This window comes from Phaseolus vulgaris, chromosome 5, assembly GCF_051622355.1.
Source record: "Phaseolus vulgaris cultivar YP4 chromosome 5, ASM5162235v1, whole genome shotgun sequence".
NCBI classification, from domain to species: domain Eukaryota; kingdom Viridiplantae; phylum Streptophyta; class Magnoliopsida; order Fabales; family Fabaceae; genus Phaseolus; species Phaseolus vulgaris.
In genome coordinates, this window is record NC_143502.1 from 37,732,523 (window position 1) to 37,754,821 (window position 22,299).

Here is a 22,299-nt window from a genome sequence, read left to right on the forward strand (position 1 = left end):
GAATGATTTTCTTGTAGTGGTAGTTTAACTATTTTTATGCTTTATAGGAAAAGTATGAATTTAAACAAATTATACCATCATTAATTCACATATAATGCAACTTAAATGTTGCATACAACTCAAGTTATAAGAAAATGCGCAAATTATACTATTTTACATCGTTTTTTCACTATCTAGTACATGATTGAATTTTATTTTTTTTATGTATCTAATCAGATGACTTTTATTCTCCACGTATTTTTTTAGGCAATCATGTTTGCGTACTTCTTCAAAAGAGTCAAAACCTCACTCCATTCATATACTATTATAACCCCATTAATTAGATCCAACATTATTATTAAATTTCGTAGTTAATTTGAACGCAAAGTTTTTTAATCAAGGCTAAACATAAGAAGTGAGTACAAGAAATATACAAGGAATAGAAAATTTGTGATTCCATTCTCAATATAAAAAGAGGGATTTGAGACTTAATGTGAACACAAAATTTATATATATATATATATATATTATTTATTAAGAAATTAAGAAGTTAGACTTTAAAATTAATTCAATGTTAGATTCAGATTTATACTCACATCTTATATTTAGTTGATGTGAGATCAAGAAAATCAAATTAAGAATGATATCAATCAAATTAAAAATGATATGTAATGAAATCTAAGATATATTTCTTTAACTTTTGAATCCTTGATTATATGTTCTTCGCAAATACATTATTGAAATTCCACTTGTGAAAAATCTATGAAATTCCCTTTAAATTTCCACTTCTAAAAACCCTTAAAATGACAAGAAGGGGGACCTAAAAAACCAAATCAAATATGGATAGCTCACACGCAGCTCCTAAAAATGGACTAAATAAACATGTATAAAAAAACTAAAATATAAATTTGCTAGTTTGATTAGATATCTTTTCACCTTGAAAGGTTTATTTGTGATGGTTTAAGAGTTCATACAACAGGTGCAATATTAAAAAATCATGTTATAAATTATAATTAGCTACTCTGAGCATGTAGATCTTTTAACTAACCAGAACAAGAAAGAATATCTAAGCATATGGAAATCTGAAAAACACATTATTCCTGCAATAACATGGGAATATTAAGAACAACTAACTAGTAAAAAGTAAACATCAGCAACTACTTTATCTTGGTGACTTTGCTTTGCATGCATAGGGCATCACGAGCAGACACAATCAAGCTATGAGGAGCAAGGAATGCATCAAACACAGTATAGTCGATCCAATCCTTCAGCTTTTGCTCTTGGCCCCAATCTTCAGGTATGCTAATCTTCTCCATCATCACCTCTTCCCGGAGTCTCTTCAGCTTCTCACGCCCCGTTTCCTCTACACCAACCCTACCAATATTCTCACTGTGCCCTTCTTGGTCCTTGACCTTATCATCGTTGTCTCCAGCATCTGAAGGCTTGCACTCCTGAGTGTTATTCTTGAGCATCTCGTTTGGTGCAAGGGAAGATGAAGTAGAGCTTGGGGAAATGATGAGTTTTGTTGAACAACATGCAGGCATGTTGTGGGAGAAACTGCTTCCTTCCATTGAGAAAGTGAAGAGTTGTTGCAGGTATTGAAAAGCTGAGAGAAAGAACGATAAAGTGAGCAGTGAATGGCATTGGGTGGTGTTTTATAGTACACGTTTGTGTATGGCGTGGATGGTTGTATGTTTGTTATCTGGAAATGGATCGTGTGGTTTTGTCCTAATGTACGTAGCTAAGTAATAGAAGAAAGATTTTTGGAGATTTAGGTCTTGGTGGAGAGTGGTTTATTACGTAGGGTTATTGTGAGGTGGACATGCATCGTGAAAAGTATGAAGATTGGGTGCTTTTAATTTGCGTTGTCATAGTTTTTATTGGAATTGATTTGTTGAAAGAGAGATGTGGACAAGATGAGAAGAAGCCAACCACCCTGATATTTTTGGTTTTCTTTCACTGCCTTGGCATAAAGTCATCCTCAAAATTAATATCAGAACTTGTCTCAAATTGTGTTGTTCTTTCTTTATGCAGTGCGTTTTTCAATCTCCATTTCCACATTCTTAATTACCTTTATATTATTAGGAAGCGGATTTTAAGTCTAACTCAACCGCTCTAATCTCTAGTCGATGTGTGATCTCCAACACACTCTCCTCACGTCGAGACTGCCAACTCGTGCGTGAGACTATATATTATGAGTGGTCCGATGGCGGATGATCTGAACAAATACTCGCTAGAATAGGCTCGAGATGGCTCTGATATCATATCAGAAAGTGGAGTTTAAACCTAACTCAATTCCATATATACAATGAAAAACTCTAATATCTAATCGATTTGGGATTCCACCACATAAATCAAAATTCCATTTGCTGCAGAAACAAAAAAATAAGCCACTTTGTGCTTATTCACAGGTACTTTAGAAAGCTGCTACATATAAAGTTATTAATTTGTGTGTGTGAAAAGAGTTTGTTAAACAGATAGGAGAATATGTGATACCTGGGCTGTATAGAGACAATGAAAATACATACGAAAGACACCAACAAATACCAAGACAACCACAATTGAGTATGAGATTAATACTCCCTAAAGTCCCTTGAGATGAGATAATTATTGAAATCATAAACAAAATTATTTTTAAATGAGATTATATTTGGGGTTTTTTTTTTTTTTTTTTTAATCCTTGAAGTAATAAGTCACAATTTGTGTTGTCAATGAAGTCAATATAATTAATTATTGTAATCTCTCTAATATATTCAGTTTTGCGTTTAGCTTTTATAATATTTTGTTAATTTTAAATTGGTTTTTGAAGGAATTGAAAATAACTAAACAAATTATTCACATGTCACACAAAAATTATAGGAATATCTTAGGAGTTGGAAACATATTTGATTGCATGTCCAATAATATTTTTTTGGAAAAAAATTCATAAACAAAACCTCCAAACTAGAAATTTCAAATGAACTCTGCTTCTTCCTGCTCCTACATCACTTCTTAGTCACCTCCATAAATTTTAAAATTTCAAAAAAATTATCTTTTAATATAAAAAAATAAAAATAAAAATAATGTTTTACATTACAAATTTAAGAAAATAAATTTAAGAAAATAAATCTACCCAATTATGTAATCCAAAAATAAAAAATTACCATTTTTAAATTGTGTAATACGAAACCTATTTAACAATTAATAATATAATAAACCTATCAAATTACACCATCTAAAATTCAAAAATTACGATTTTCATAATACATGATTCGAAATCTATTTAAAAACTAACAATATCAGACTATGTTATCTATAACTTATTTTAAAAATAAAATTACGTAATTTGGAAGTGGTAATATTTGAATTTCTGATTAAGTAATCATAAATGATAATTTTTTAGTTTCAGATTATATAGTTAAGTAAAATATTACTTATATTTTTATCTTTTCAGTGAAAAATAATTTTGGGATTTTCAAAATTAATAGAGATAACTGAAGAAGTGATGTAAGTCTTTCAAATGAGAGGAACCTTCAACCACTAGCCCAAATCGACAGTTTGCCACCCACCTATCTCTCTCTCTTCAAGGTTTTTTTTTATACATATTATTATTACTATTATTATTATTTGATTCCAACTTTTTCTGTTTCATCAATCAAAGCAAAGCAAAGTCACTCAAAAGAATAAACATAAAAACAAAGAGTTGTGACAAGACGTGAAAGAACACATTCAACACGAACATCAAAATTGTTTCGTTATTGTTGCAACAAAGCAAACAAAACAGAAATAAAATTGAAAACAGGAAAATAAAAATAAATAAATAAAAAGTTAAATAACTATTTTATTAGAATAAATATAAAAAAAATAACTTAAATTACTAAAAAAAATTACCAAAGATTTCTTAGAAAAGGTTATGAAAACCTTCACTAAGATTCACACATAATATAAGTCTTCACAGTTTTTAAACAAACTGCACCAAATTAATAGATTACGTGTCTTATTTTTTATTTTTCTGTTTTTTTTATGAAAGGCACAATCTTTTTCACATTTTGTTTTTTTTCAGATTAAGCTTTGTTTAGTTTTATAAAACCATGTTCAACTTTTTCATTATTCTGTCTTACTTTTTTAGACACTAAACTTAGTTCAGTTCTAGAAAACTATCTTAACTTTTTTTCTTCTAATTAAAGCTCCATTTTTTCCTATTTTTATTATATTTGGTATTTGTTTTTGTTTTGTCCTATTTGATTTTTTAAAATTAATTTTCATTTTTTTTCATTTCTCATCTTTAGAGTTGTGATGTGTTTTGCGTGTTCCCACCTTATATTTTTACTCAATATCAAATACCATCTCTTGAAATATTGTCTTTGACTTGTCTCAATATTTAATTTTTTGGTTTCATAATGTGTTATTTTTGTCCAAGAGTAGTTTTTCTTATAATTGCTCTTTAGTATTTTTTATAATTGTTTGTATTTATAGTTTTTCTTTTTTTTAAAGAGTTTTGACTTTGGTAAGTTTGCACTGTGAAATTTATGAAATCCTTCATGTGTAACAGATAGAGAGTAAAAATTTGTACTGAATTTTGTTACCATCATTTGATGGTCTTCATTCAAATAAAGTTAACAAACCAATGATAAAATTAAGAATAAACTAGTTCAAACTAAATCGTGTTATATATATTTAACAATATTTAAACCAGACTTTGTTACATGTAAATTACAATTAAAAAAGATGTAGTTAAAAAAAAACGACCATGTGTTTCAACTAACAGATGGAATTAATAAAGTATTCAACAGTGTATTCTTTAATATAACTTCTTAGGTTAAAATATCATTTGTTTATTGAGTTGAAAAGGTAATTTATTATATAAACTAAAAATACGTATGTCTTTGATTTCTCTTAGGAAAAATATATTTTGACACTACTATTCATTAAATACATATGTCTACTTTACAAATGGTTTTTTAATAAAATATTGTATTACAATAAAATTATGTATATAATTATAGTGAACTCAATAAGCAATTAAGTGTTAACTTATCATGATTATTTCTTTTAAAAGTAGTTTTCTTATCATTTATATAAGGTCGAATATCTCTTATCAAACTCTTTTAGTGCTTCAATATTTTAATTTTCTCTTTTTGTTTATTTTCGTGAATGGTAAAATACTTGTACCTTCAAAAACACTTCAAAATTAAGTGAGTTGAGATATTTAGTTTGCATATTTAGAATTAAAATAGTCACTACATTTTATCTTGTGCTTTCCTCTTGTTTTGTACTTTTCTAATGGGCTTTTTTCTCTACTAAAATTAGCATAAGCCCAACATTCTCTTAATCACATTTTTAGTGCTTAAGTAAATTTTATCTCCTAATCTTCAAATTAGAACGTAGTTGATCTTACCGAAACATTATCATTCAGTTACTCGTCTGTCGGTTCCTAACAGTACAAGTATGACTTCAATTTGATTCCGATCACAATAATTATATCAATTTTTTATAGATAATAATATTGAGTTATTGAAGTAATGAAGATGAGTTTAATTTTTGGGGAAAATAATTTTTAATAAAGTTTTACTTACCTCTTTAACCATGGAAAAAGTTAATAATTGATGAACTATAACAATATTAGCATTCTTTATTAAAAAAAATCTATATTTCCAAATATAGATTAATCATTTTCAACTTAATAATAATATTATGATTGAAGTCTGACTTCATAGTTCTCTAACCTCACTTGGGCAAAGACTGTAGTAAAATATATATCTAATGAGTTAATTGAAGAAATATAATTGAAGTGAATATTGCTAACGCCTAATTAATGTGTCAATATTTGATATTCTAGGTAGTGTATATATTCTCAATTAAACGTAATCGACTCAAAGACAGGGTGGATCAATTGATTCTTATAAAAAAATATTATTATATTTTAATATTATTAAAATGTAACAATTATATTTTTAAAGTGAAGATATAATGATAATTAATCATTATAAATTTGTACTAATTTAGATAATATTACTTTTATAAACATTAACTTTAACATGTTTATTTAATGAAGATGTTAATTTTATGTTTATTTATTTTGTTTAAATTTTATTGTCAATTATAAATTTATAGGATATAAAAAATGTAAAATAGTTAAACAACATTATTGTTGTATGTAATTTTTTTTTTTTATATATTTTGTTTAGATATACTGGCTGCATGCCACTTGTTGCAGAATATGAACTAATATAAAACTAATATAATTTAAAAATGTATTTCTTTTTCATTTATATTTTTCAGATTGCAAAATTGTTAAGGTATTTCTAAACCATAAATACTTTCAGTTTCTATAATTTGAAATATTTTTTTACTTAAAAAAAATATTATAGATTATAAAATTTGAAAATTATTTATGGATAAAAAAAACTTTCTGAATTTTATAATTTAAAAATATCTTTTAAATTTTATAATTTAGAATATATATATTTTTTTTACAGAAACTCACTATCGATTATAAAATAAACTTACTTTAAGAATTTTTTATCGAGAAATATTTCAGATTTAGATATTCCGAACACATTTTTTAATTTCTGAAATTTAAATCTGAATTTTTAATTTTGTGTGTCAAATTTTTTATTCGAAATTTATTTTTTTATTTTTGAATTATATTTACTATTTTAGATTTTTAAATCCGAAATAAGAGTAGTTTTGGAAATTTAAAAAATAATAGGGTGCAGGATAAAATTAAGATGGTGCAGAAAGAAATTGCCCACCTGAAACTCGTGGGTTTGGGCCTATCGGTTAATGGATCAATTATTTAGACTGTTGACTCCTTGGTAATTTCTTTCGGAATCCCATAATTTCTTCCTGTACCACCACAATTTTGTAAATTTCACAAATACCCTTTTGAATCTATACTTCTTTTTTTTTTTAATTTTGAATTGCGAAATTTAGAGATTTTTAGTATTACACATTGTGGAATCCAAAATATAAAAATTATATTTCAAATTATGCATTTGTATTCATGAAGGTTGACATGATTCTATTTGATTTCATTGTGTTGCTTTTTGACTCTTTGATCCTGATGTGTAGGGGTAGCAATGTGAGTTGGTTCGTCATGCATGGGTATACATCGCAATTGATTCGCAAAAAGTGGGTGGGGTTGGCCCGCCTCACATAAGGGTTGACCCGTGGGTCTGCGAGCCAGTTCGTATAAGAAATATTTTTTTAAAAATAAAAAAAAATTAAATAAAAAATTTGAATTTTGATTATTTAGATGCATTAGATAAATGGTCTCATAATATTATTTTTCACAACACATGCGTAGCAAGGTATTAAAATTTTTGAAATGTGAAATATGAGACTACATGAAAAAAATATGGAGATCCAAAAAAAAATTTCTACATTTTAAAGTTATGCGGGTCAACCCGCCCTACCCGCACTTGCCCCGCGCGGGCTGGAAGTTATGTGGAATGGATCTAAGTGGACCAACAGATTGAAATAAGCAATTCGCCTCGCGTTGCGCCGGCCGCCTCACTTTGCCACCCTACTTATGCGTGAGTTACTCTAATGTATTAGTTGGCTTTCAAATCTTGGTTGCGCAAACCCTGTAATAAAAATTAGAATGGAAATTTAGAGATTGCTAAAGTTGGGAAGAATGGCAAAACATTTGGTGGCAATGGCGAAGAAGATGAAAAAGGAGGTGAGGAAGATGAAGAAGGAGTGAAGAAGATGAAGAAGAGGTGGAAAATATGAAAATGGTAATTTCACCATCCCATGAAGGTGAAGAATGACATCATGGGGGTGGAGGAAGAAATCGCATAACTCCTTTCTACACCTTTCACTACATTCGCGTCTTCCGTTTTTTCTTTCATATCACTAAGTGGGCTCCAAAAAAACAACAAAAACAGAGAAAGTGTGGCTGAGTACTGTTTTTGTTCCTTAATAAATAAAAATATTATATCATGAAAATTTTCAAGATATCAGGAACAATTAAAAATTAATTTTGGATTGTCAAATTATCATTCTAAAAATATTTAGTTTCTTTAATATATTGGGGAAAATGTAAGAATTTTAAAAGTTTACTTTTATGCAGATATTAATGCAGTTCAGTGTTAGATCTCGATTGTTTCATGTATGAACAGTTCAGAATTTTAAATAACCTAATATTGATATATGCATGCATCTGTGATGATTAGAGTAAAACTAGTGCCCCTATTTTATTTTTTAATTGGAAAAGAAGTTGGTCTTGAGAATAATGAACGTTACAAACTTGTTTGCATGATGTTGAATTTTGAATGAAGTAGAACAAAACCGAATGTTGCTTTGCTGGAGCTATGTCCTTGGTAATGATTGTTTACAAATTGATCACTGGTCTTGTTGTTGCAACTTATTTCATTTGACTAAATATTGCTTATAACAACTAACAACACACTGTTCCTACTATTCTCCATTTATGCTGATCAAATTTTGAAGAAGAGTAACTGTTTTTTCTATCTTCTTAGCTCCAACTGAATCTATTCAAGTCCAGTTGTTTACAAGTGGTTGCAGCTTCATTGTCTCCATGGTTGTTTAGGTCCAATCTTGTTGCTACAAAGTAAGAAGCTGGCATTCTATAATCTTGACAAACTTTTTCATCCACTGCTTTCATTGTTTCTGTCTTGATTCTGTTTCGGTGTTGGAACTCACCTTCTGATTGGCTTTCTTTGATCAGGCTTTCAGGATACATGCTGCTTCTATTTTCTGTTTCTCTTTCAAGTCCAATGGACATGGATAAGTTGCCAGGACCGGTTTCAGCGGCATACTTTCTTCTTTCTTCATTTTTGCTCAATGGGGCAAGGAAGGTGTTCTTTTTTCCATCATCACACCACTTCAGTTCAGAGTTCCTAAGATTGTTGCGAGCATCTGTGCTTTCCTTTTGTTCCATGAACACATGGCTGTTGAATTGTCTTAGGCTATTTTGAATCTCTTGCTCCTTTTGTAATATGTCACAGGATGTGAGGCAACTGTCCATTGAGCAATCGTTTGGCTGGTTGGTATGTGTTTGCTGAGGGCAAAATCCTTGCAATTCCTTCAGCTCTGAGAATGCTGAGTTAAGGCACTGAGATGAGACTTTGGACACCAGCTCTGATAGTTGAACTTTGGCAGTTTCAAGTCCTATTATTCCCAAATTCTGTCTGCCAAGAGTATCCTGAGCTTTCTCCAACACAGACTGAAGGTATTTTCCTTGGGCCTCTATCCTAAGCTGCAGGTGTTTTTGTACCTGAGAGTTCAGGATGATTTGTAACTTGTAAGAGTTTAATTTTTATGCACTGTTAGTACAAAACCATCTTTGATAAGATTTTTAAGGTAGTTATTGTAAAAGTTAATAAGATATACAGCAGTTTGTATTTGAATGAAAAATTAAAACCCTTTATACATTAGTTCACAGAATACTTTATTTATTGTAATGGAAAATGCATGCTTAGTAAGTTGCCACTTTGATGTCACCTCAAGTTGTTCATTGAGCCTTCTCTGCACCTCAATCTGCATTTGCAGTGCCTCGCCTATATGCAAATCTTTGGATAGAAGGCATTGAAAATTAGCATGACTGCTACAAAAATATTTAAGCAACTGAATATTCATGTCAAACAAGATTACATGAAGAATGTGAAAAATGTTTAGTTTTTCTTACTTGTTAGCCTGCGGTCCAAGGCTTAATTTGTTGAATAAACTTTAATGTAATTTGTGGGTTTTAAAGTTAGAAGTTACTAGAAAAGAGTAGAATGGGAGTTTGGATATGTAAAAGGTCAAAAGTTGTGAGTGGGATTTTAATTGTGTTGTTAGTGGGGTTTTAAGGCCATAATGAAGACTTTTCTAGAAGAGCTTCCTAAAGCCTATAAATAGGATGCTCTCTCAATTGTAAGATACACCACAGAAAGAAATACAATAGAGAGAATCAAAGAAGAGTGTTTCTTTTAGAGAGAATTTAAGTGTGAGTGAGTGTCTATTTTTTACAATTTGGTATCAAGAGCCAATGGCGAATGTGACGGGTCAAATACCGCTACCACGGTTAACGAAGGCGACCAGATATGACAACTGGAGCATTCAAATGAAAGCTCTTCTCGGTTCTCAGGATTCATGGGAGGTGGTCGAAGAAGGTTTTGAAGAACCGACCAATACCACGGGTTATACGGCAGCTCAAACCAAGGCATTGAAAGAGATGCGATCGAAAGATAAGGCAGCTTTGTACATGTTGTATAGAGCTGTTGATGAGGCAATTTTTGAGAAGATTGCTGGTGCGTCCACTTCAAAGGAAGCATGGGACATATTGGAGAAGGTGTTCAAAGGAGCTGACCGAGTTAAGCAAGTGCGTCTACAAACTCTGCGTGGCGAGTTGGAGAACATGAAGATGATGGAGTCAGAAAGTGTATCTGACTACATCACGCGTGTACAGGCTGTGGTGAATCAACTCAACCGAAACGGTGAAACTCTAACCGATGCACGAGTTGTGGAGAAGATTTTGAGAACATTAACAGACAATTTTGAGAGTATTGTGTGCGCGATAGAAGAGTCAAAGGACCTTGCGACGCTCACAGTCGACGAGCTCGCCGGTTCTCTCGAGGCACACGAGCAACGAAAGAAGAAGAAGAAGGAGGAAACACTCGAGCAAGCACTTCAAACCAAGGCGTCAATCAAAGACGAAAAGGTACTCTATCATCAAAATTCTCAATATAGAGGGCGTGGTCGTGGAAGTCGTGGAAACGGTCGTGGTGGAAAAGGCAGCAACCATGAAGGGTACTATAAGGAGAAGGAACAGTCGAGCCAACCAAATTGGCGTGGAAGAGGACGTGGTAGAGGAAGAGGCGGCCGATCGAATTATTCCAACATCGAGTGCTACAAATGTCACAAATATGGTCACTATGCGAAGGATTGTAACTCTGACAAATGTTACAATTGTGGTAAAGTGGGGCATTTTGCAAAAGATTGTCGTGCTGATATAAAGATAGAAGAAACAACCAACCTAGCCTTGGAAGTCGAAACGAATGAAGGTGTTCTCTTGATGGCTCAAGATGAAGTCAACATTAACAATGACACTCTGTGGTACCTCGACTCTGGAGCAAGCAACCATATGTGCGGTCACGAGTACCTATTCAAAGATATGCAAAAGATTGAAGATGGTCATGTTTCATTTGGAGATGCATCAAAGGTGGAGGTCAAAGGGCGAGGTACGGTTTGCTACTTACAAAAGGATGGCTTAATTGGGTCACTCCAAGATGTTTATTACGTACCAGACCTCAAGACCAACATTTTGAGTATGGGGCAACTCACGGAGAAAGGTTACTCGATATTTTTGAAAGATCGATTCCTACACTTGAAGAACAAGCAAGGGTGTTTGGTTGCCCGAATTGAGATGGCAAGAAATCGGATGTACAAGCTGAATTTGAGAAGCATACGAGAAAAATGTTTGCAAGTCAACATAGAAGATAAGGCATCGTTGTGGCATCTCCGTTTTGGTCACCTACATCATGGTGGACTAAAAGAGTTAGCGAAGAAGAATATGGTGCACGGGCTACCCAACATGGACTACGAGGGAAAATTTTGTGAAGAATGTGTGCTCAGCAAGCATGTGAGAACCTCGTTTCCAAAAAAGGCTCAATATTGGGCTAAGCAACCTCTCGAATTGATTCATACCGACATATGTGGACCAATTACTCCAGAGTCCTTCAGCGGTAAAAGGTATTTCATTACCTTCATTGATGATTTCTCACGGAAAACTTGGGTTTACTTTCTGAAAGAAAAATCCGAGGCATTTGAGGTGTTCAAAAAGTTCAAGGTGATGGTGGAGAGGACAACTGATAAACAGATCAAAGCTGTACGATCTGATAGAGGTGGCGAGTATACTTCAACGACTTTCATGGAGTATTGCGAGGAGCAAGGCATAAGGCGATTTCTAACTGCACCATACACTCCTCAACAAAATGGTGTGGCCGAGAGGAAGAATCGGACCATTCTCGACATGGTTCGATCAATGCTTAAGAGCAAAAAGATGCCAAAGGAATTTTGGGCGGAAGCTGTGCAATGCGCCATCTATGTGCAAAATCGATGTCCACATGTGAAGTTAGATGATCAAACACCACAAGAGGCATGGAGCGGACAAAAGCCAACAGTTTCTCATCTCAAAGTGTTTGGTAGTGTGGCTTATGCACACGTACCAGATCAACGAAGAACGAAGCTCGAAGACAAAAGCAAAAGGTATGTTTTTATTGGGTATGATGAGAAGACAAAAGGGTACAAGCTACTTGATCCAATAAGCAAGAAGGTGACGGTGAGTCGTGATGTGCAAATAAATGAAGCAAGCGAGTGGGATTGGAACAATTCTTCAGAGGTTATGATTGAAGTTGGAGAATCATCACCGACAAGTATAAATTCCGAAACAACCGATGATGAAGATGAACCACGACAACCTAAAATTCGAAGTTTGCATGATTTGTATGATTCGACAAATGAGGTACACCTAGTATGTCTTTTGGCAGATGCTGAAAATATCAGCTTTGAAGAGGCGGTGCGAGACAAGAAGTGGCAAACTGCCATGGATGAGGAGATTAAAGCGATTGACCGCAACAACACATGGGAGCTAACAGAATTGCCAGAGGGAAGTCAGCCCATTGGTGTGAAGTGGATATTCAAGAAAAAGATGAATGCTCAAGGCGAGATAGAGAGGTACAAGGCGCGACTCGTTGCGAAGGGATACAAACAAAAGGAGGGAATTGACTACGATGAGGTGTTTGCTCCCGTTGTAAGAATGGAGACAATTCGATTGCTCATTTCCCAAGCGGCTCAATTTAAATGGCCGATATTTCAAATGGATGTCAAGTCGGCATTCTTGAATGGTGTGCTTGAAGAAGAAGTTTACATCGAACAACCACCTGGGTACATGAAAATCGGAGAGGAGAAGAAGGTGCTAAAATTGAAGAAGGCACTTTACGGGTTGAAGCAAGCACCGCGGGCATGGAATACTCGTATCGATACATACTTCAAGGAGAACGGGTTCAAGCAATGTCCTTACGAGCATGCTCTTTACGCAAAGAACAATGGAGGTAACATGATATTTGTTGCTCTTTATGTTGATGATCTCATTTTTATGGGTAACAATAATGATATGATAGAAGAGTTTAAGGGCACAATGAGACGGGAATTTGAGATGACAGATTTGGGATTGATGAAGTTTTTCCTTGGCTTGGAAGTTAGACAAAAAGAGACAGGTATTTTTGTATCACAGGAGAAATATGCAAAGGAGATTTTGAAGAAGTACAAGATGGAAAATTGCAACCCAGTATCAATACCAATGGAACCAGGTGCAAAACTCTCAAAGTTCGATGGAGGAGAACGTGTCGATGCAAGTAGATACCGGAGTTTGGTAGGAAGCCTTCGTTATCTCACATGCACAAGGCCGGATCTTTCATTAAGTGTCGGCATCATAAGTCGATTCATGGAGGAACCGGTTTACTCACATTGGAAGGCGTTGAAGCGAGTCCTACGGTACATCCAAGGTACTGTATCACTCGGATTGTTCTACTCAAAAGCAGAAGATTACAAGTTGGTGGGTTACTCTGACAGCGATTGGTGCGGAGACATAGATGATCGGAAAAGTACATCGGGATATGTATTCTTTATGGGCAACACAGCATTTTCTTGGCTTTCAAAGAAGCAACCGATCGTGACGCTATCGACGTGTGAAGCTGAATATGTGGCAGCATCTTGGTGTGTATGTCATGCGATATGGCTAAGAAACTTGTTGAGTAAGATGGAGCTAAAGCAACTAGATGCAACTGTGATTCAAGTTGACAACAAATCAGCAATTGAGTTGGCAAAGAACCCAGTGAACCATGAAAGAAGCAAACATATTGACGTTCGTTTTCACTTTATTCGTGATCATGTGAAGAAAGGAATTGTGGAATTGGTGCATGTGGCAAGTCAAGATCAAGTTGCTGATATCTTCACAAAACCGCTACCAAAAGTCCTTTTCGACAAATTCAAGAAGATGATTGGCATGATGGATGGTAGAAACATTTAAGTTTATGGGGGAGTTTTGTTGAATAAACTTTAATGTAATTTGTGGGTTTTAAAGTTAGAAGTTACTAGAAAAGAGTAGAATGGGAGTTTGGATATGTAAAAGGTCAAAAGTTGTGAGTGGGATTTTAATTGTGTTGTTAGTGGGGTTTTAAGGCCATAATGAAGACTTTTCTAGAAGAGCTTCCTAAAGCCTATAAATAGGATGCTCTCTCAATTGTAAGATACACCACAGAAAGAAATACAATAGAGAGAATCAAAGAAGAGTGTTTCTTTTAGAGAGAATTTAAGTGTGAGTGAGTGTCTATTTTTACATAATTTGCTCATGTGAGTTCCACTGGTTTCAGAAAGTCTCTCCCCAGTGGTTGCACTTGTTGCTGTTTAGGTAATTTTAACCATAAAAAACAGCTCTATGGCTCATTAGTAGATCAGAAAATGAAAGAGATTGGTATCTTACTCATTTTGTGTGTCACGTTGTTGCTTTGTCCATGCAGATTCTTGCTCAATCTATACTTCTGGTGACAAAAAAAAAAAATATCAGTAATTGCACTGGACAAGTTAAGATGGAAAAATGAATTCTTGGTTTGTGGCTTTGTGCATGTTGTATATGACATTTATCAGTAATTGCACTGGACAAGTTAGGATGGAAAAATGAATTCTTGGTTTGTGGCTTTGTGCATGTTATATACGACATTTTTTCTTCAAATAATAAATTTCCATATCTCTGTGATGCATCGGACAGGTTAGCTTTGCTAATATATGGTTTATAATTAGCAGCTGCAGAATATAATAAGTCTGAAACCTAAGACGAATGATGTGAAGATCCCAAAAAAGTAAATATAAGAATATGATCACTATGGTGAAAGAGTGGTAGATCATGATGTGTGCATGACTTCTATACACAATATATCAAGTTTTTCACGATAATACATGTGTACATATTAGTGTATTTAAACATTTATGCCAATTACAAAACAAAAATTAGGACAAGAGGAAAGGAAACAAATTTGGTATGCAAGTTTGTTAATGTGTAACATAACATCCTAACTTGTATGGCGTGGAAGTCTTAAATGCAGAAGAATTTTCTATTCAATGAAATGAAAATTTAGGTACATATCAGTAGATAATTTTGGTTAGCAAAAATTATGTTTGATTCTCAACTTAGGAGGGAGAAGGAACCAAAATTCAAATGGTTTACAAGTACTGATGAAACGATGCACGTAGTATAATGGGTTTTACCTGAAGATGGCTCTTTAAATGATATAAGGTAAGCCCTGAAATCCCCATGAGTTTCATTACTGTTTTTGGAGTTGCTTCTGCAATAGAAATATTGTAATGTGCATTAGTGAACTTAAATTCTACGATCCTCAAGATTTGGTGATGCACAAGGGGACGTGTGTACTCACTGTCAGCTCCCCCTAACTGATTTACTGCTTCTATGAATCTGGCATGAAGATCTGGTGTCCATTTTAATCTTGGCTTTGCATCAGTTGAAAGCACAAGTCCAGAATCTCCAGACCCATTTCCTGTTTGAAGGAACATGTGCCTCTCAGAGGGGATTGGCATTCTGGAAGTAGAATGAATGTTTTTTCCTTGGTGTCGGTGATGATGGTACATTCCACCTACAAAAGCCACTTATAAGCACCCTAACATATAAAAACTAACAACTTAGTTCCCAGTGCTGAACACCAGTTGTGTAGTTACCTGATGACCTGTGTGTTCTCTTGCTGACTTTCAACCTATGGAAGATGAAACTAGAGGAAGATTAATTGTTACAAGCCCCAGTACTAAGAAATAAGATAATTTATGAATGCTTCTTGTGCTTGTCTTGTTTCTCCTATACACACTTCTCTTCAGTGCAAAGCATGCTGAAACTGATATTTATATGAGAGCTGGAGGGGAGCTGGTAATCCAATGGAATCTTGGATAGAACCAATAGAAAACCCAACTTAATCCTTGTGCGGTGACCTGAAAATTAGATATTATTCTTTCCTACTTTTGTTCACTGGTGGACCCCATTTTCTAGTTCCATTTTCCCATTCTCAGATAGTGCTTTCCATTTGAGTTCCTCCGCAATAAAACTTTGGAAATAATCTACTTTTTTTTCCACACACATTACGGGTTCCATGTGTAGGAATTACATATAAATCAAAAGAGTTTTAATGTTTAGATATGTTTAAAAGTTCTGTGCAAATATCAATTTCTAAACTGCATTAGGTTCCAGAATTGATCCTTCAAATTTTAACCCAATATGCACTCTTATTCGTTTGCCAGGTAAAAGTGGGAATCATATGCTCACATTTGAAGGAGTATTTCCTTTTTTTCTGACTTGGTTTTGGAGAATCTGATATCCCTCTCAACTTGGAACAGCCATCATTTTTTGTTGTAGAGGAAGATTCTTAGAACTCAGAAGCCTAAATTTGTTGTTCCAAACCTTGATCTTGTTGCCATTTTACAAGTCCTTTCTTAATGTACATAGGTAGTTCTTTAGTAGCATGATATATGAGGTAGGCTAATGTTATCTTTGGCAAAGTTTTCAGACAATGATATGAAGGAAGGCCTTAACTGGTTATATATTAAGCAATGTAGTTGAAGGATTCCATTGACTAAAGCACCATGTCATGCAAAGGAAGGTTAAAAATAATTGTGGAAGATGCTTCTCATGGAACTGTTTGGAGGTAAGGAATAGAATAAGAATACGTTCTGTTTTGTCTCCTTCAATAAGTTTGGTACTTATTCAGCCTGCACCGTTTAAAATATAAGGAAGAAGGACCCTGAACTTTTCATTCTTTCTTTGGCACAAAACCTCTGGCCCCATCCTTTGGAATCCTAAGTTGGCGGGACCTAATAAAAAGGGAAAGATAGAAGAATTGTACTTGCCTTTATACTTGCATTTGGTTGAACACAGTACTACTGCAGAGGACCACTTCCCTTGCCCTTGACTTGTACCATGGTTAATGTAGCTGATTCTTGTGTAAGAATAGGTACATTTGTCATTCCTTATGTTACCACAGACACTTTTAACTTTTTTCCTGTATAAACTTGTTCTTATCCATGGGGAACTTTCCTTTCATTAAATGGCATATACCATGTTAAGCCACTACGAAAATAATTACAAAATGTATTAGAATCCGATTCAGTTTTAATTAAAGCCACGCTTTCCACAGGCAATGCATGTGTCAAGTTCATGCAAATCTCCATTATTCAATTGGAAAGAAAGAAAGAAAGAAATAAGTTTAGTGTTGCACCACACTGTGCTGTAAGGGGTAAGTGACACTGTGCTGTAAGGGGTAAGTGGTGTATGTGTAGTACTCTCATTAAAATTCTTCAAATAACAATTAAATCATTAACAGCCAATACAAAATAAATTAGAGTATAATATTTATTTAAGTCACACATAAATATACATATATATAAAAAAATACAAAACAATTGGTCATCTCACAAATGTGAGAGTAGATGATGGCAGAGGTCTCTGCTATCAGTAAAGGGTCATTTGTAAATGGTATCTGATTTGATGATATCCATTTATCAGGTGCTAAAGAGGCCAGTAAGATGAACATTTTATGGACAACTTTCAGAAACCATGAAAATAAATTGGCCAAACCACAAAGATTCCTTGAACAGTATCTTGATATCACTTCTCCTTGTTCTTGTTCTTGATTCTGATTTTTGAGAATATTTAATGCGGTCAGGAGAATCCCGAGAGACTTTGGACAAAGTTAAAGCTGAGTTCCTAAGTAGTTTTCTTGCATGTGGATTGGAATAATATGGGCAAGAGGATTGATTTGGTACTTTTTCTGCCTTGATATCGAATTTGCTCCTTAGATGGACTTCGTATAACCACTTGGCAATAGCATTATTTGAAGTTGTTCTTGAGCACCACTACAAGACTTAAAACTTCATAAAAAATGAACAAAATCAAACTCATAATTAACAACTCTTCATCTAACTCAAGCGGTCTACTTTTTCTTAGTATAGAATGTATCCCCTCGCAAAAATACGAGAGGTGTTTAATATGATACTCTCAGGTGACAATGGAAAGAACATAAGCATACAAAAAAGAAAAATGAAGATTTTATTGGAAGAGAATAAAGGAAACCAACCTTTACGTTCACCTTTTTTAGTGTTGCTTCTATCTACCAATTCGTATAAGTCTTACTTCTGCATAGCTTGATTAATTCCATATAATTACTGTATGAAGGAATCAATGATAATCTGAGTTAACCATGTATACAAAGCTACATGTTGAAGATCATATATCAAGTAGAGGTGGGTGCAAATTTTATCTTATAAGTCGATTTTATAAGATTGAGTTAGGCTTAAAGTCCACTTCTTACCATGTTATCAGAGTCATGAGTTAGACTTAAGGTCCACTTCTTAATACTACAACTTTCTTTTATCTGAAACCATTCTTTGAATGTTTGAGTTTGTGTATGTATAATCACAGAAAGCAGTGAAGCCTTCAAAACCAAATCCATTTATGGCACAACTTTGATATCATGTTCATTCTTGTATGGAACCGTTTTTTCCAATATTCATAGCCATCTTTACTTGATGCTGCCAAACTGTCCTAGCTGCTTTCAAGTTTTTCGCATCTTTAAAGAGTATGTGTGCTTGTACAGGACCGAGGAGTACTTATCTCTTTCTAGTAGTATCCCATTGGCTTTATCTTACAATATGGAGATGCCCCACCTGTGACATGGGACATAAACTTTTATTCTTGGTTTATATTTATTTCCATTGTGTTTTTACATGTTACATTAACAAATGGTAGATTCAGTTTTGAGAGACAGAAGCAGAGAAGCATAGGTTGTGGACTAAATGGTGAATCATTAGCAAACCAAAACCATTTGTTGAGAGGTTACTGGATGGATTTGGTTGAGCACACATGATGGCATTGGTTGAAATGAAAAGCTAGAAATGACCACGGAATGTTATTCCTCGCGGGGAAAAGGAAGAGAAGAAAAAAAGAAAGAAAGAAGGGAAAAGGAAAGTTCAAAGATTCTTCAGAATGAGAATATGAGAATCTTAATTTAGATTAAAGGCCATATATTATATTCTCAAGTAAAGAATTATGTTATTCTTCTTCTCTAGAAGCCACAAAAAATGGATTCTCAGTTCCCCACCTATCTTTTTACACTAATTGTAATCAGATGCTTTTCAGCATGCATTGTGACTATCATCAACACCTTGGTCTTGATATCAATTATGGGAATTGCCATGTTTAGATGTTTTAACGAAATTTGAGGTTACCTTTCACTTTTCTTCCAAGAAGTGACCTTGTTGGTTGTTGACATTGGACTGTTTCCCTGCTAATTAATTGGTGTTCCTCACTTGGATAATTGCAGAACCTTTTCCACTTTTCTTTTACTTTATTTTGTGTGATGGGATTGTCCTAGTCTTCAACTCAGATCATCAGCTTTATAATCAGATCATACTTATCTCATAAATAACTAGCTATGATGATTATAGTATATGATTAAATCAGATTTGACATGACAACAAATTTAACAGAGGATATTAAATTTGATGTTAGGAAGATTTATACCAGTGAGAGTGAATATATACTGTGAAATGACTCTTTATCTCTGTATGTTTTGACACTATTCAAATCTTACTCTTGTATAAAGACAGAAAATGAGATAAAGGTATTAAGTTATTAGTCAACAGAAAATGTTGAAATTTTTTATATGTATGTTTTTTAAATAAAGCTTAATTGTAAATAATTCTTAACAAAATCTAATGATGTAATCATTTTTCAGCATAATTGAAGATTCCATCAGTTTATTCCATCACGAGCTTGATCTAGATAGGGATCCTCAAATTAGTTTAGCCAAATCAACGTATATTTAAAATTGATTATGAAGTATCGATTTTGGTTATATTGTGAAAAGAACTGTTGCTTTTAGTTTTTTTTCTTCTGGGATTTATATTTTTTTTGTAAGACTTTCTTAATTTATATCAGAGATTTTATTTTCTTTTATGGGAATGAAGAATGAAAAAAATTATATCAATAAGGTTATAAATAATTCATTCTTTATTTTATATCAATTCCATCTCTCTACAAGTATAAAATTTATACATTTTATCTAGAATTCTAGATTGATTAATCATTTGCTTTACAAATAATAGTAATAAAGAGAAAACAATTCATCCGTCACTAATCTGTCAAGTTTATTAGAGTTAAAATTGATAATTTGTTTGTTATAAAACAGACCCACCACTTTTTTTTAATTTATTTTGTTTTAAATATATTTATTTGGTTATCAATATCATCTTTTAACAATAAAAAATATAAGAAAAAAAATAATTTGAAACAAATTTTAAAATTTTAATAAAAAAAACTTAATAAAATAAAATAAATATCAATAATACTTCAATAAATCAAGTGATGTATAAATAAAATAATGTAAATAAAATTCTATAAAAAATATTAAAATACCAATTTTTATATTAAAAAAATATGTAATTTAACTTGAAAATTATAAATTTAAGATAATGATAAGTGTAGATATTTGAAGAAATTAGAATGATTAATTAAGTTTATCTCAAAATGTGCTTTGGCTTTAAAGGTTTGTTTAATTTGATACTTTAAAAAGACAAAGGACTAGAATATGATTATTGTGAGTAGATTTTATTCTTTATTTCGTACGAAGAAAATGCCAAAATGGGAGATTTGGATTGACTTGAGACGTTAATTGACTTTTGATTAAAAGTTGTTAAAATTAATCTGCTGAATTTAAAATATTTGTTAAATTCGTCGAAATGTTAATTGCAAGTATACATTTAAAAAAATACTTAAAAGAATTTACATATTAGTATGCATAGAGAGAAATAAAGAGAAAAACAATAATATTTAGGTTAACTATAATTTGATTTGTGAACTCTTTCTTTAAAAAAAAAATCAAACATTTGATTAAAACATAAAATGAAATTTAATTTAAATTTATTACACTTTCGTTTTATTATATGCTTTATATTATTAGTGCATCATAGTGAAACACATAAATTAAATAGTCTAGTAATATAGTATTAATGGATAGAGTAAACAATAAATGTTGAGTAATTGAATAAAAATGAAAAACATATATAAAACTTACATATATTTAGACTCCTTAACTTGTGGTTTTATATTATTTTAAAAAAATAATTTTCATCCCTAAAATCAATTAAATTAACTATTTTTTATGCGTCTACTATCACGTGTTACTAATATTTTTTATTTAATAGAAGGTCAAGTGATTATTTTAGGTTGTACTTAGCAGTATTGGTGATCCTATACCAATATGTTACACCTCTAATTTTGTTTATAGACATCTTAAATTATTCATTATTTATTTATTTTATCTTAAAATAAATATTAGGAGATACAAAAATAGTCAAATTTAAATTAATTTGTATATGTTAACATGTATTTGTATTATATGTCTTGTATGTGAAAAAATGATAATTAATTTAATTATTTATATGTGTAAATTAATTATTCTAATTTTTGAAATTGATAGCTATCTGCTGTAAATCAAAACAAGTCTTTAGAATTTTTTTATTCTGAATATAGTCAAGACTATACTTTGCAACTAGAAGGAAGATGATCTTTCTACTAATTGTACATTAAAACTTTAATATAAATTCAATTATAAACTTAAATTCAATTAAGATTTTGAAACGTCACATATTATATAGATGAATTTTACTTTTCAAGGTTGTTCTTCTTTTGAATCAATCATGATGTGATAGTTAAATATAGTTCCTAATAAGAGACCTTAAACTTTATATTAGACATCGTAATCAAACTCAAGTACATATAACTATTGCTAATGTTGAATAGATAAATATCTATTACCCAATGTTATTTTTACTAAAATTCTTATCAACTTTAAGTGAGAGACTACTTTTTGTTAATTACAACTCGAGGAATAAAATCATGATGGTTTCAAGCAACTTTTTCATAAAAAAAAATTAAAAATAAAATATTAGAAAAAAATGGAATTAGTTTCTTAATAAACTAAATTAGATATGCATAAATTTTATAAAAATTCTCTAATATAATTTGAAAAAAATTTAATGTACGTGCTACAATATAGTTATATGGAGTCTCTATCAAAATCATTAACCGAATACCTTTGACATAACTGATATAGTCTTTAAAAATCGTATAAAAGCCTCTTGATACAAAATGATTGACGATATGAAATTTTATAAAAAATATGAAGGTTAATTCGATAACTTACTTTAATTTCAATCCAATGTTAGATATTCCTCATAACTCTATAAATAAACAAAAGTAAATATATGCTTTAAATA

The 22,299-nt window shown here is 32.2% G+C and overlaps 1 protein-coding gene and 1 pseudogene across 6 annotated transcripts; both read right to left on the bottom strand.

Moving 5' to 3' along the window:
* Positions 1–959: 959 nt before the first annotated feature.
* On the bottom strand, positions 960–1,648 carry LOC150027616 (uncharacterized; annotated as a pseudogene).
* A 6,583-nt stretch (positions 1,649–8,231) lies between these two features.
* Positions 8,232–15,886, bottom strand: LOC137835627 (myb-related protein 2). Of its 6 annotated transcripts, none has more exons than XM_068644216.2 (8): positions 15,697–15,886; positions 15,399–15,614; positions 15,232–15,308; positions 14,450–14,507; positions 14,308–14,369; positions 9,614–9,636; positions 9,430–9,529; positions 8,232–9,202 (listed from the first exon to the last, which is right to left on the bottom strand). In XM_068644216.2, the coding sequence occupies exons 2-8, from the start codon at positions 15,607–15,609 to the stop codon at positions 8,441–8,443; spliced, it is 1,293 nt and encodes a 430-aa protein (XP_068500317.2). In that variant the 5' UTR covers positions 15,610–15,614; positions 15,697–15,886; the 3' UTR covers positions 8,232–8,440. The 6 variants fall into 6 exon arrangements, with proteins under 6 accessions (XP_068500317.2, XP_068500316.2, XP_068500314.2 ...); XM_068644215.2 differs by having other exon boundaries at positions 9,430–9,532; XM_068644213.2 differs by having other exon boundaries at positions 15,232–15,614; positions 15,697–15,848.
* Positions 15,887–22,299: the final 6,413 nt, after the last annotated feature.

Bases quoted from the DNA above. Each gene is read 5' to 3' on its own strand.
- LOC137835627 (XM_068644212.2), bottom strand. From the start codon at position 15,609: ATGTACCATCATCACCGACACCAAGGAAAAAACATTCATTCTACTTCC. The intron at 14,508-15,231 runs GTAAAACCCATT...TTTTGTCACCAG, and splicing joins ATTTAAAGAGCCATCTTCAG to AAGTATAGATTGAGCAAGAA. The intron at 9,533-9,613 runs GTAAGAAAAACT...ATATTTTTGTAG, and splicing joins CTTGGACCGCAGGCTAACAA to CAGTCATGCTAATTTTCAAT.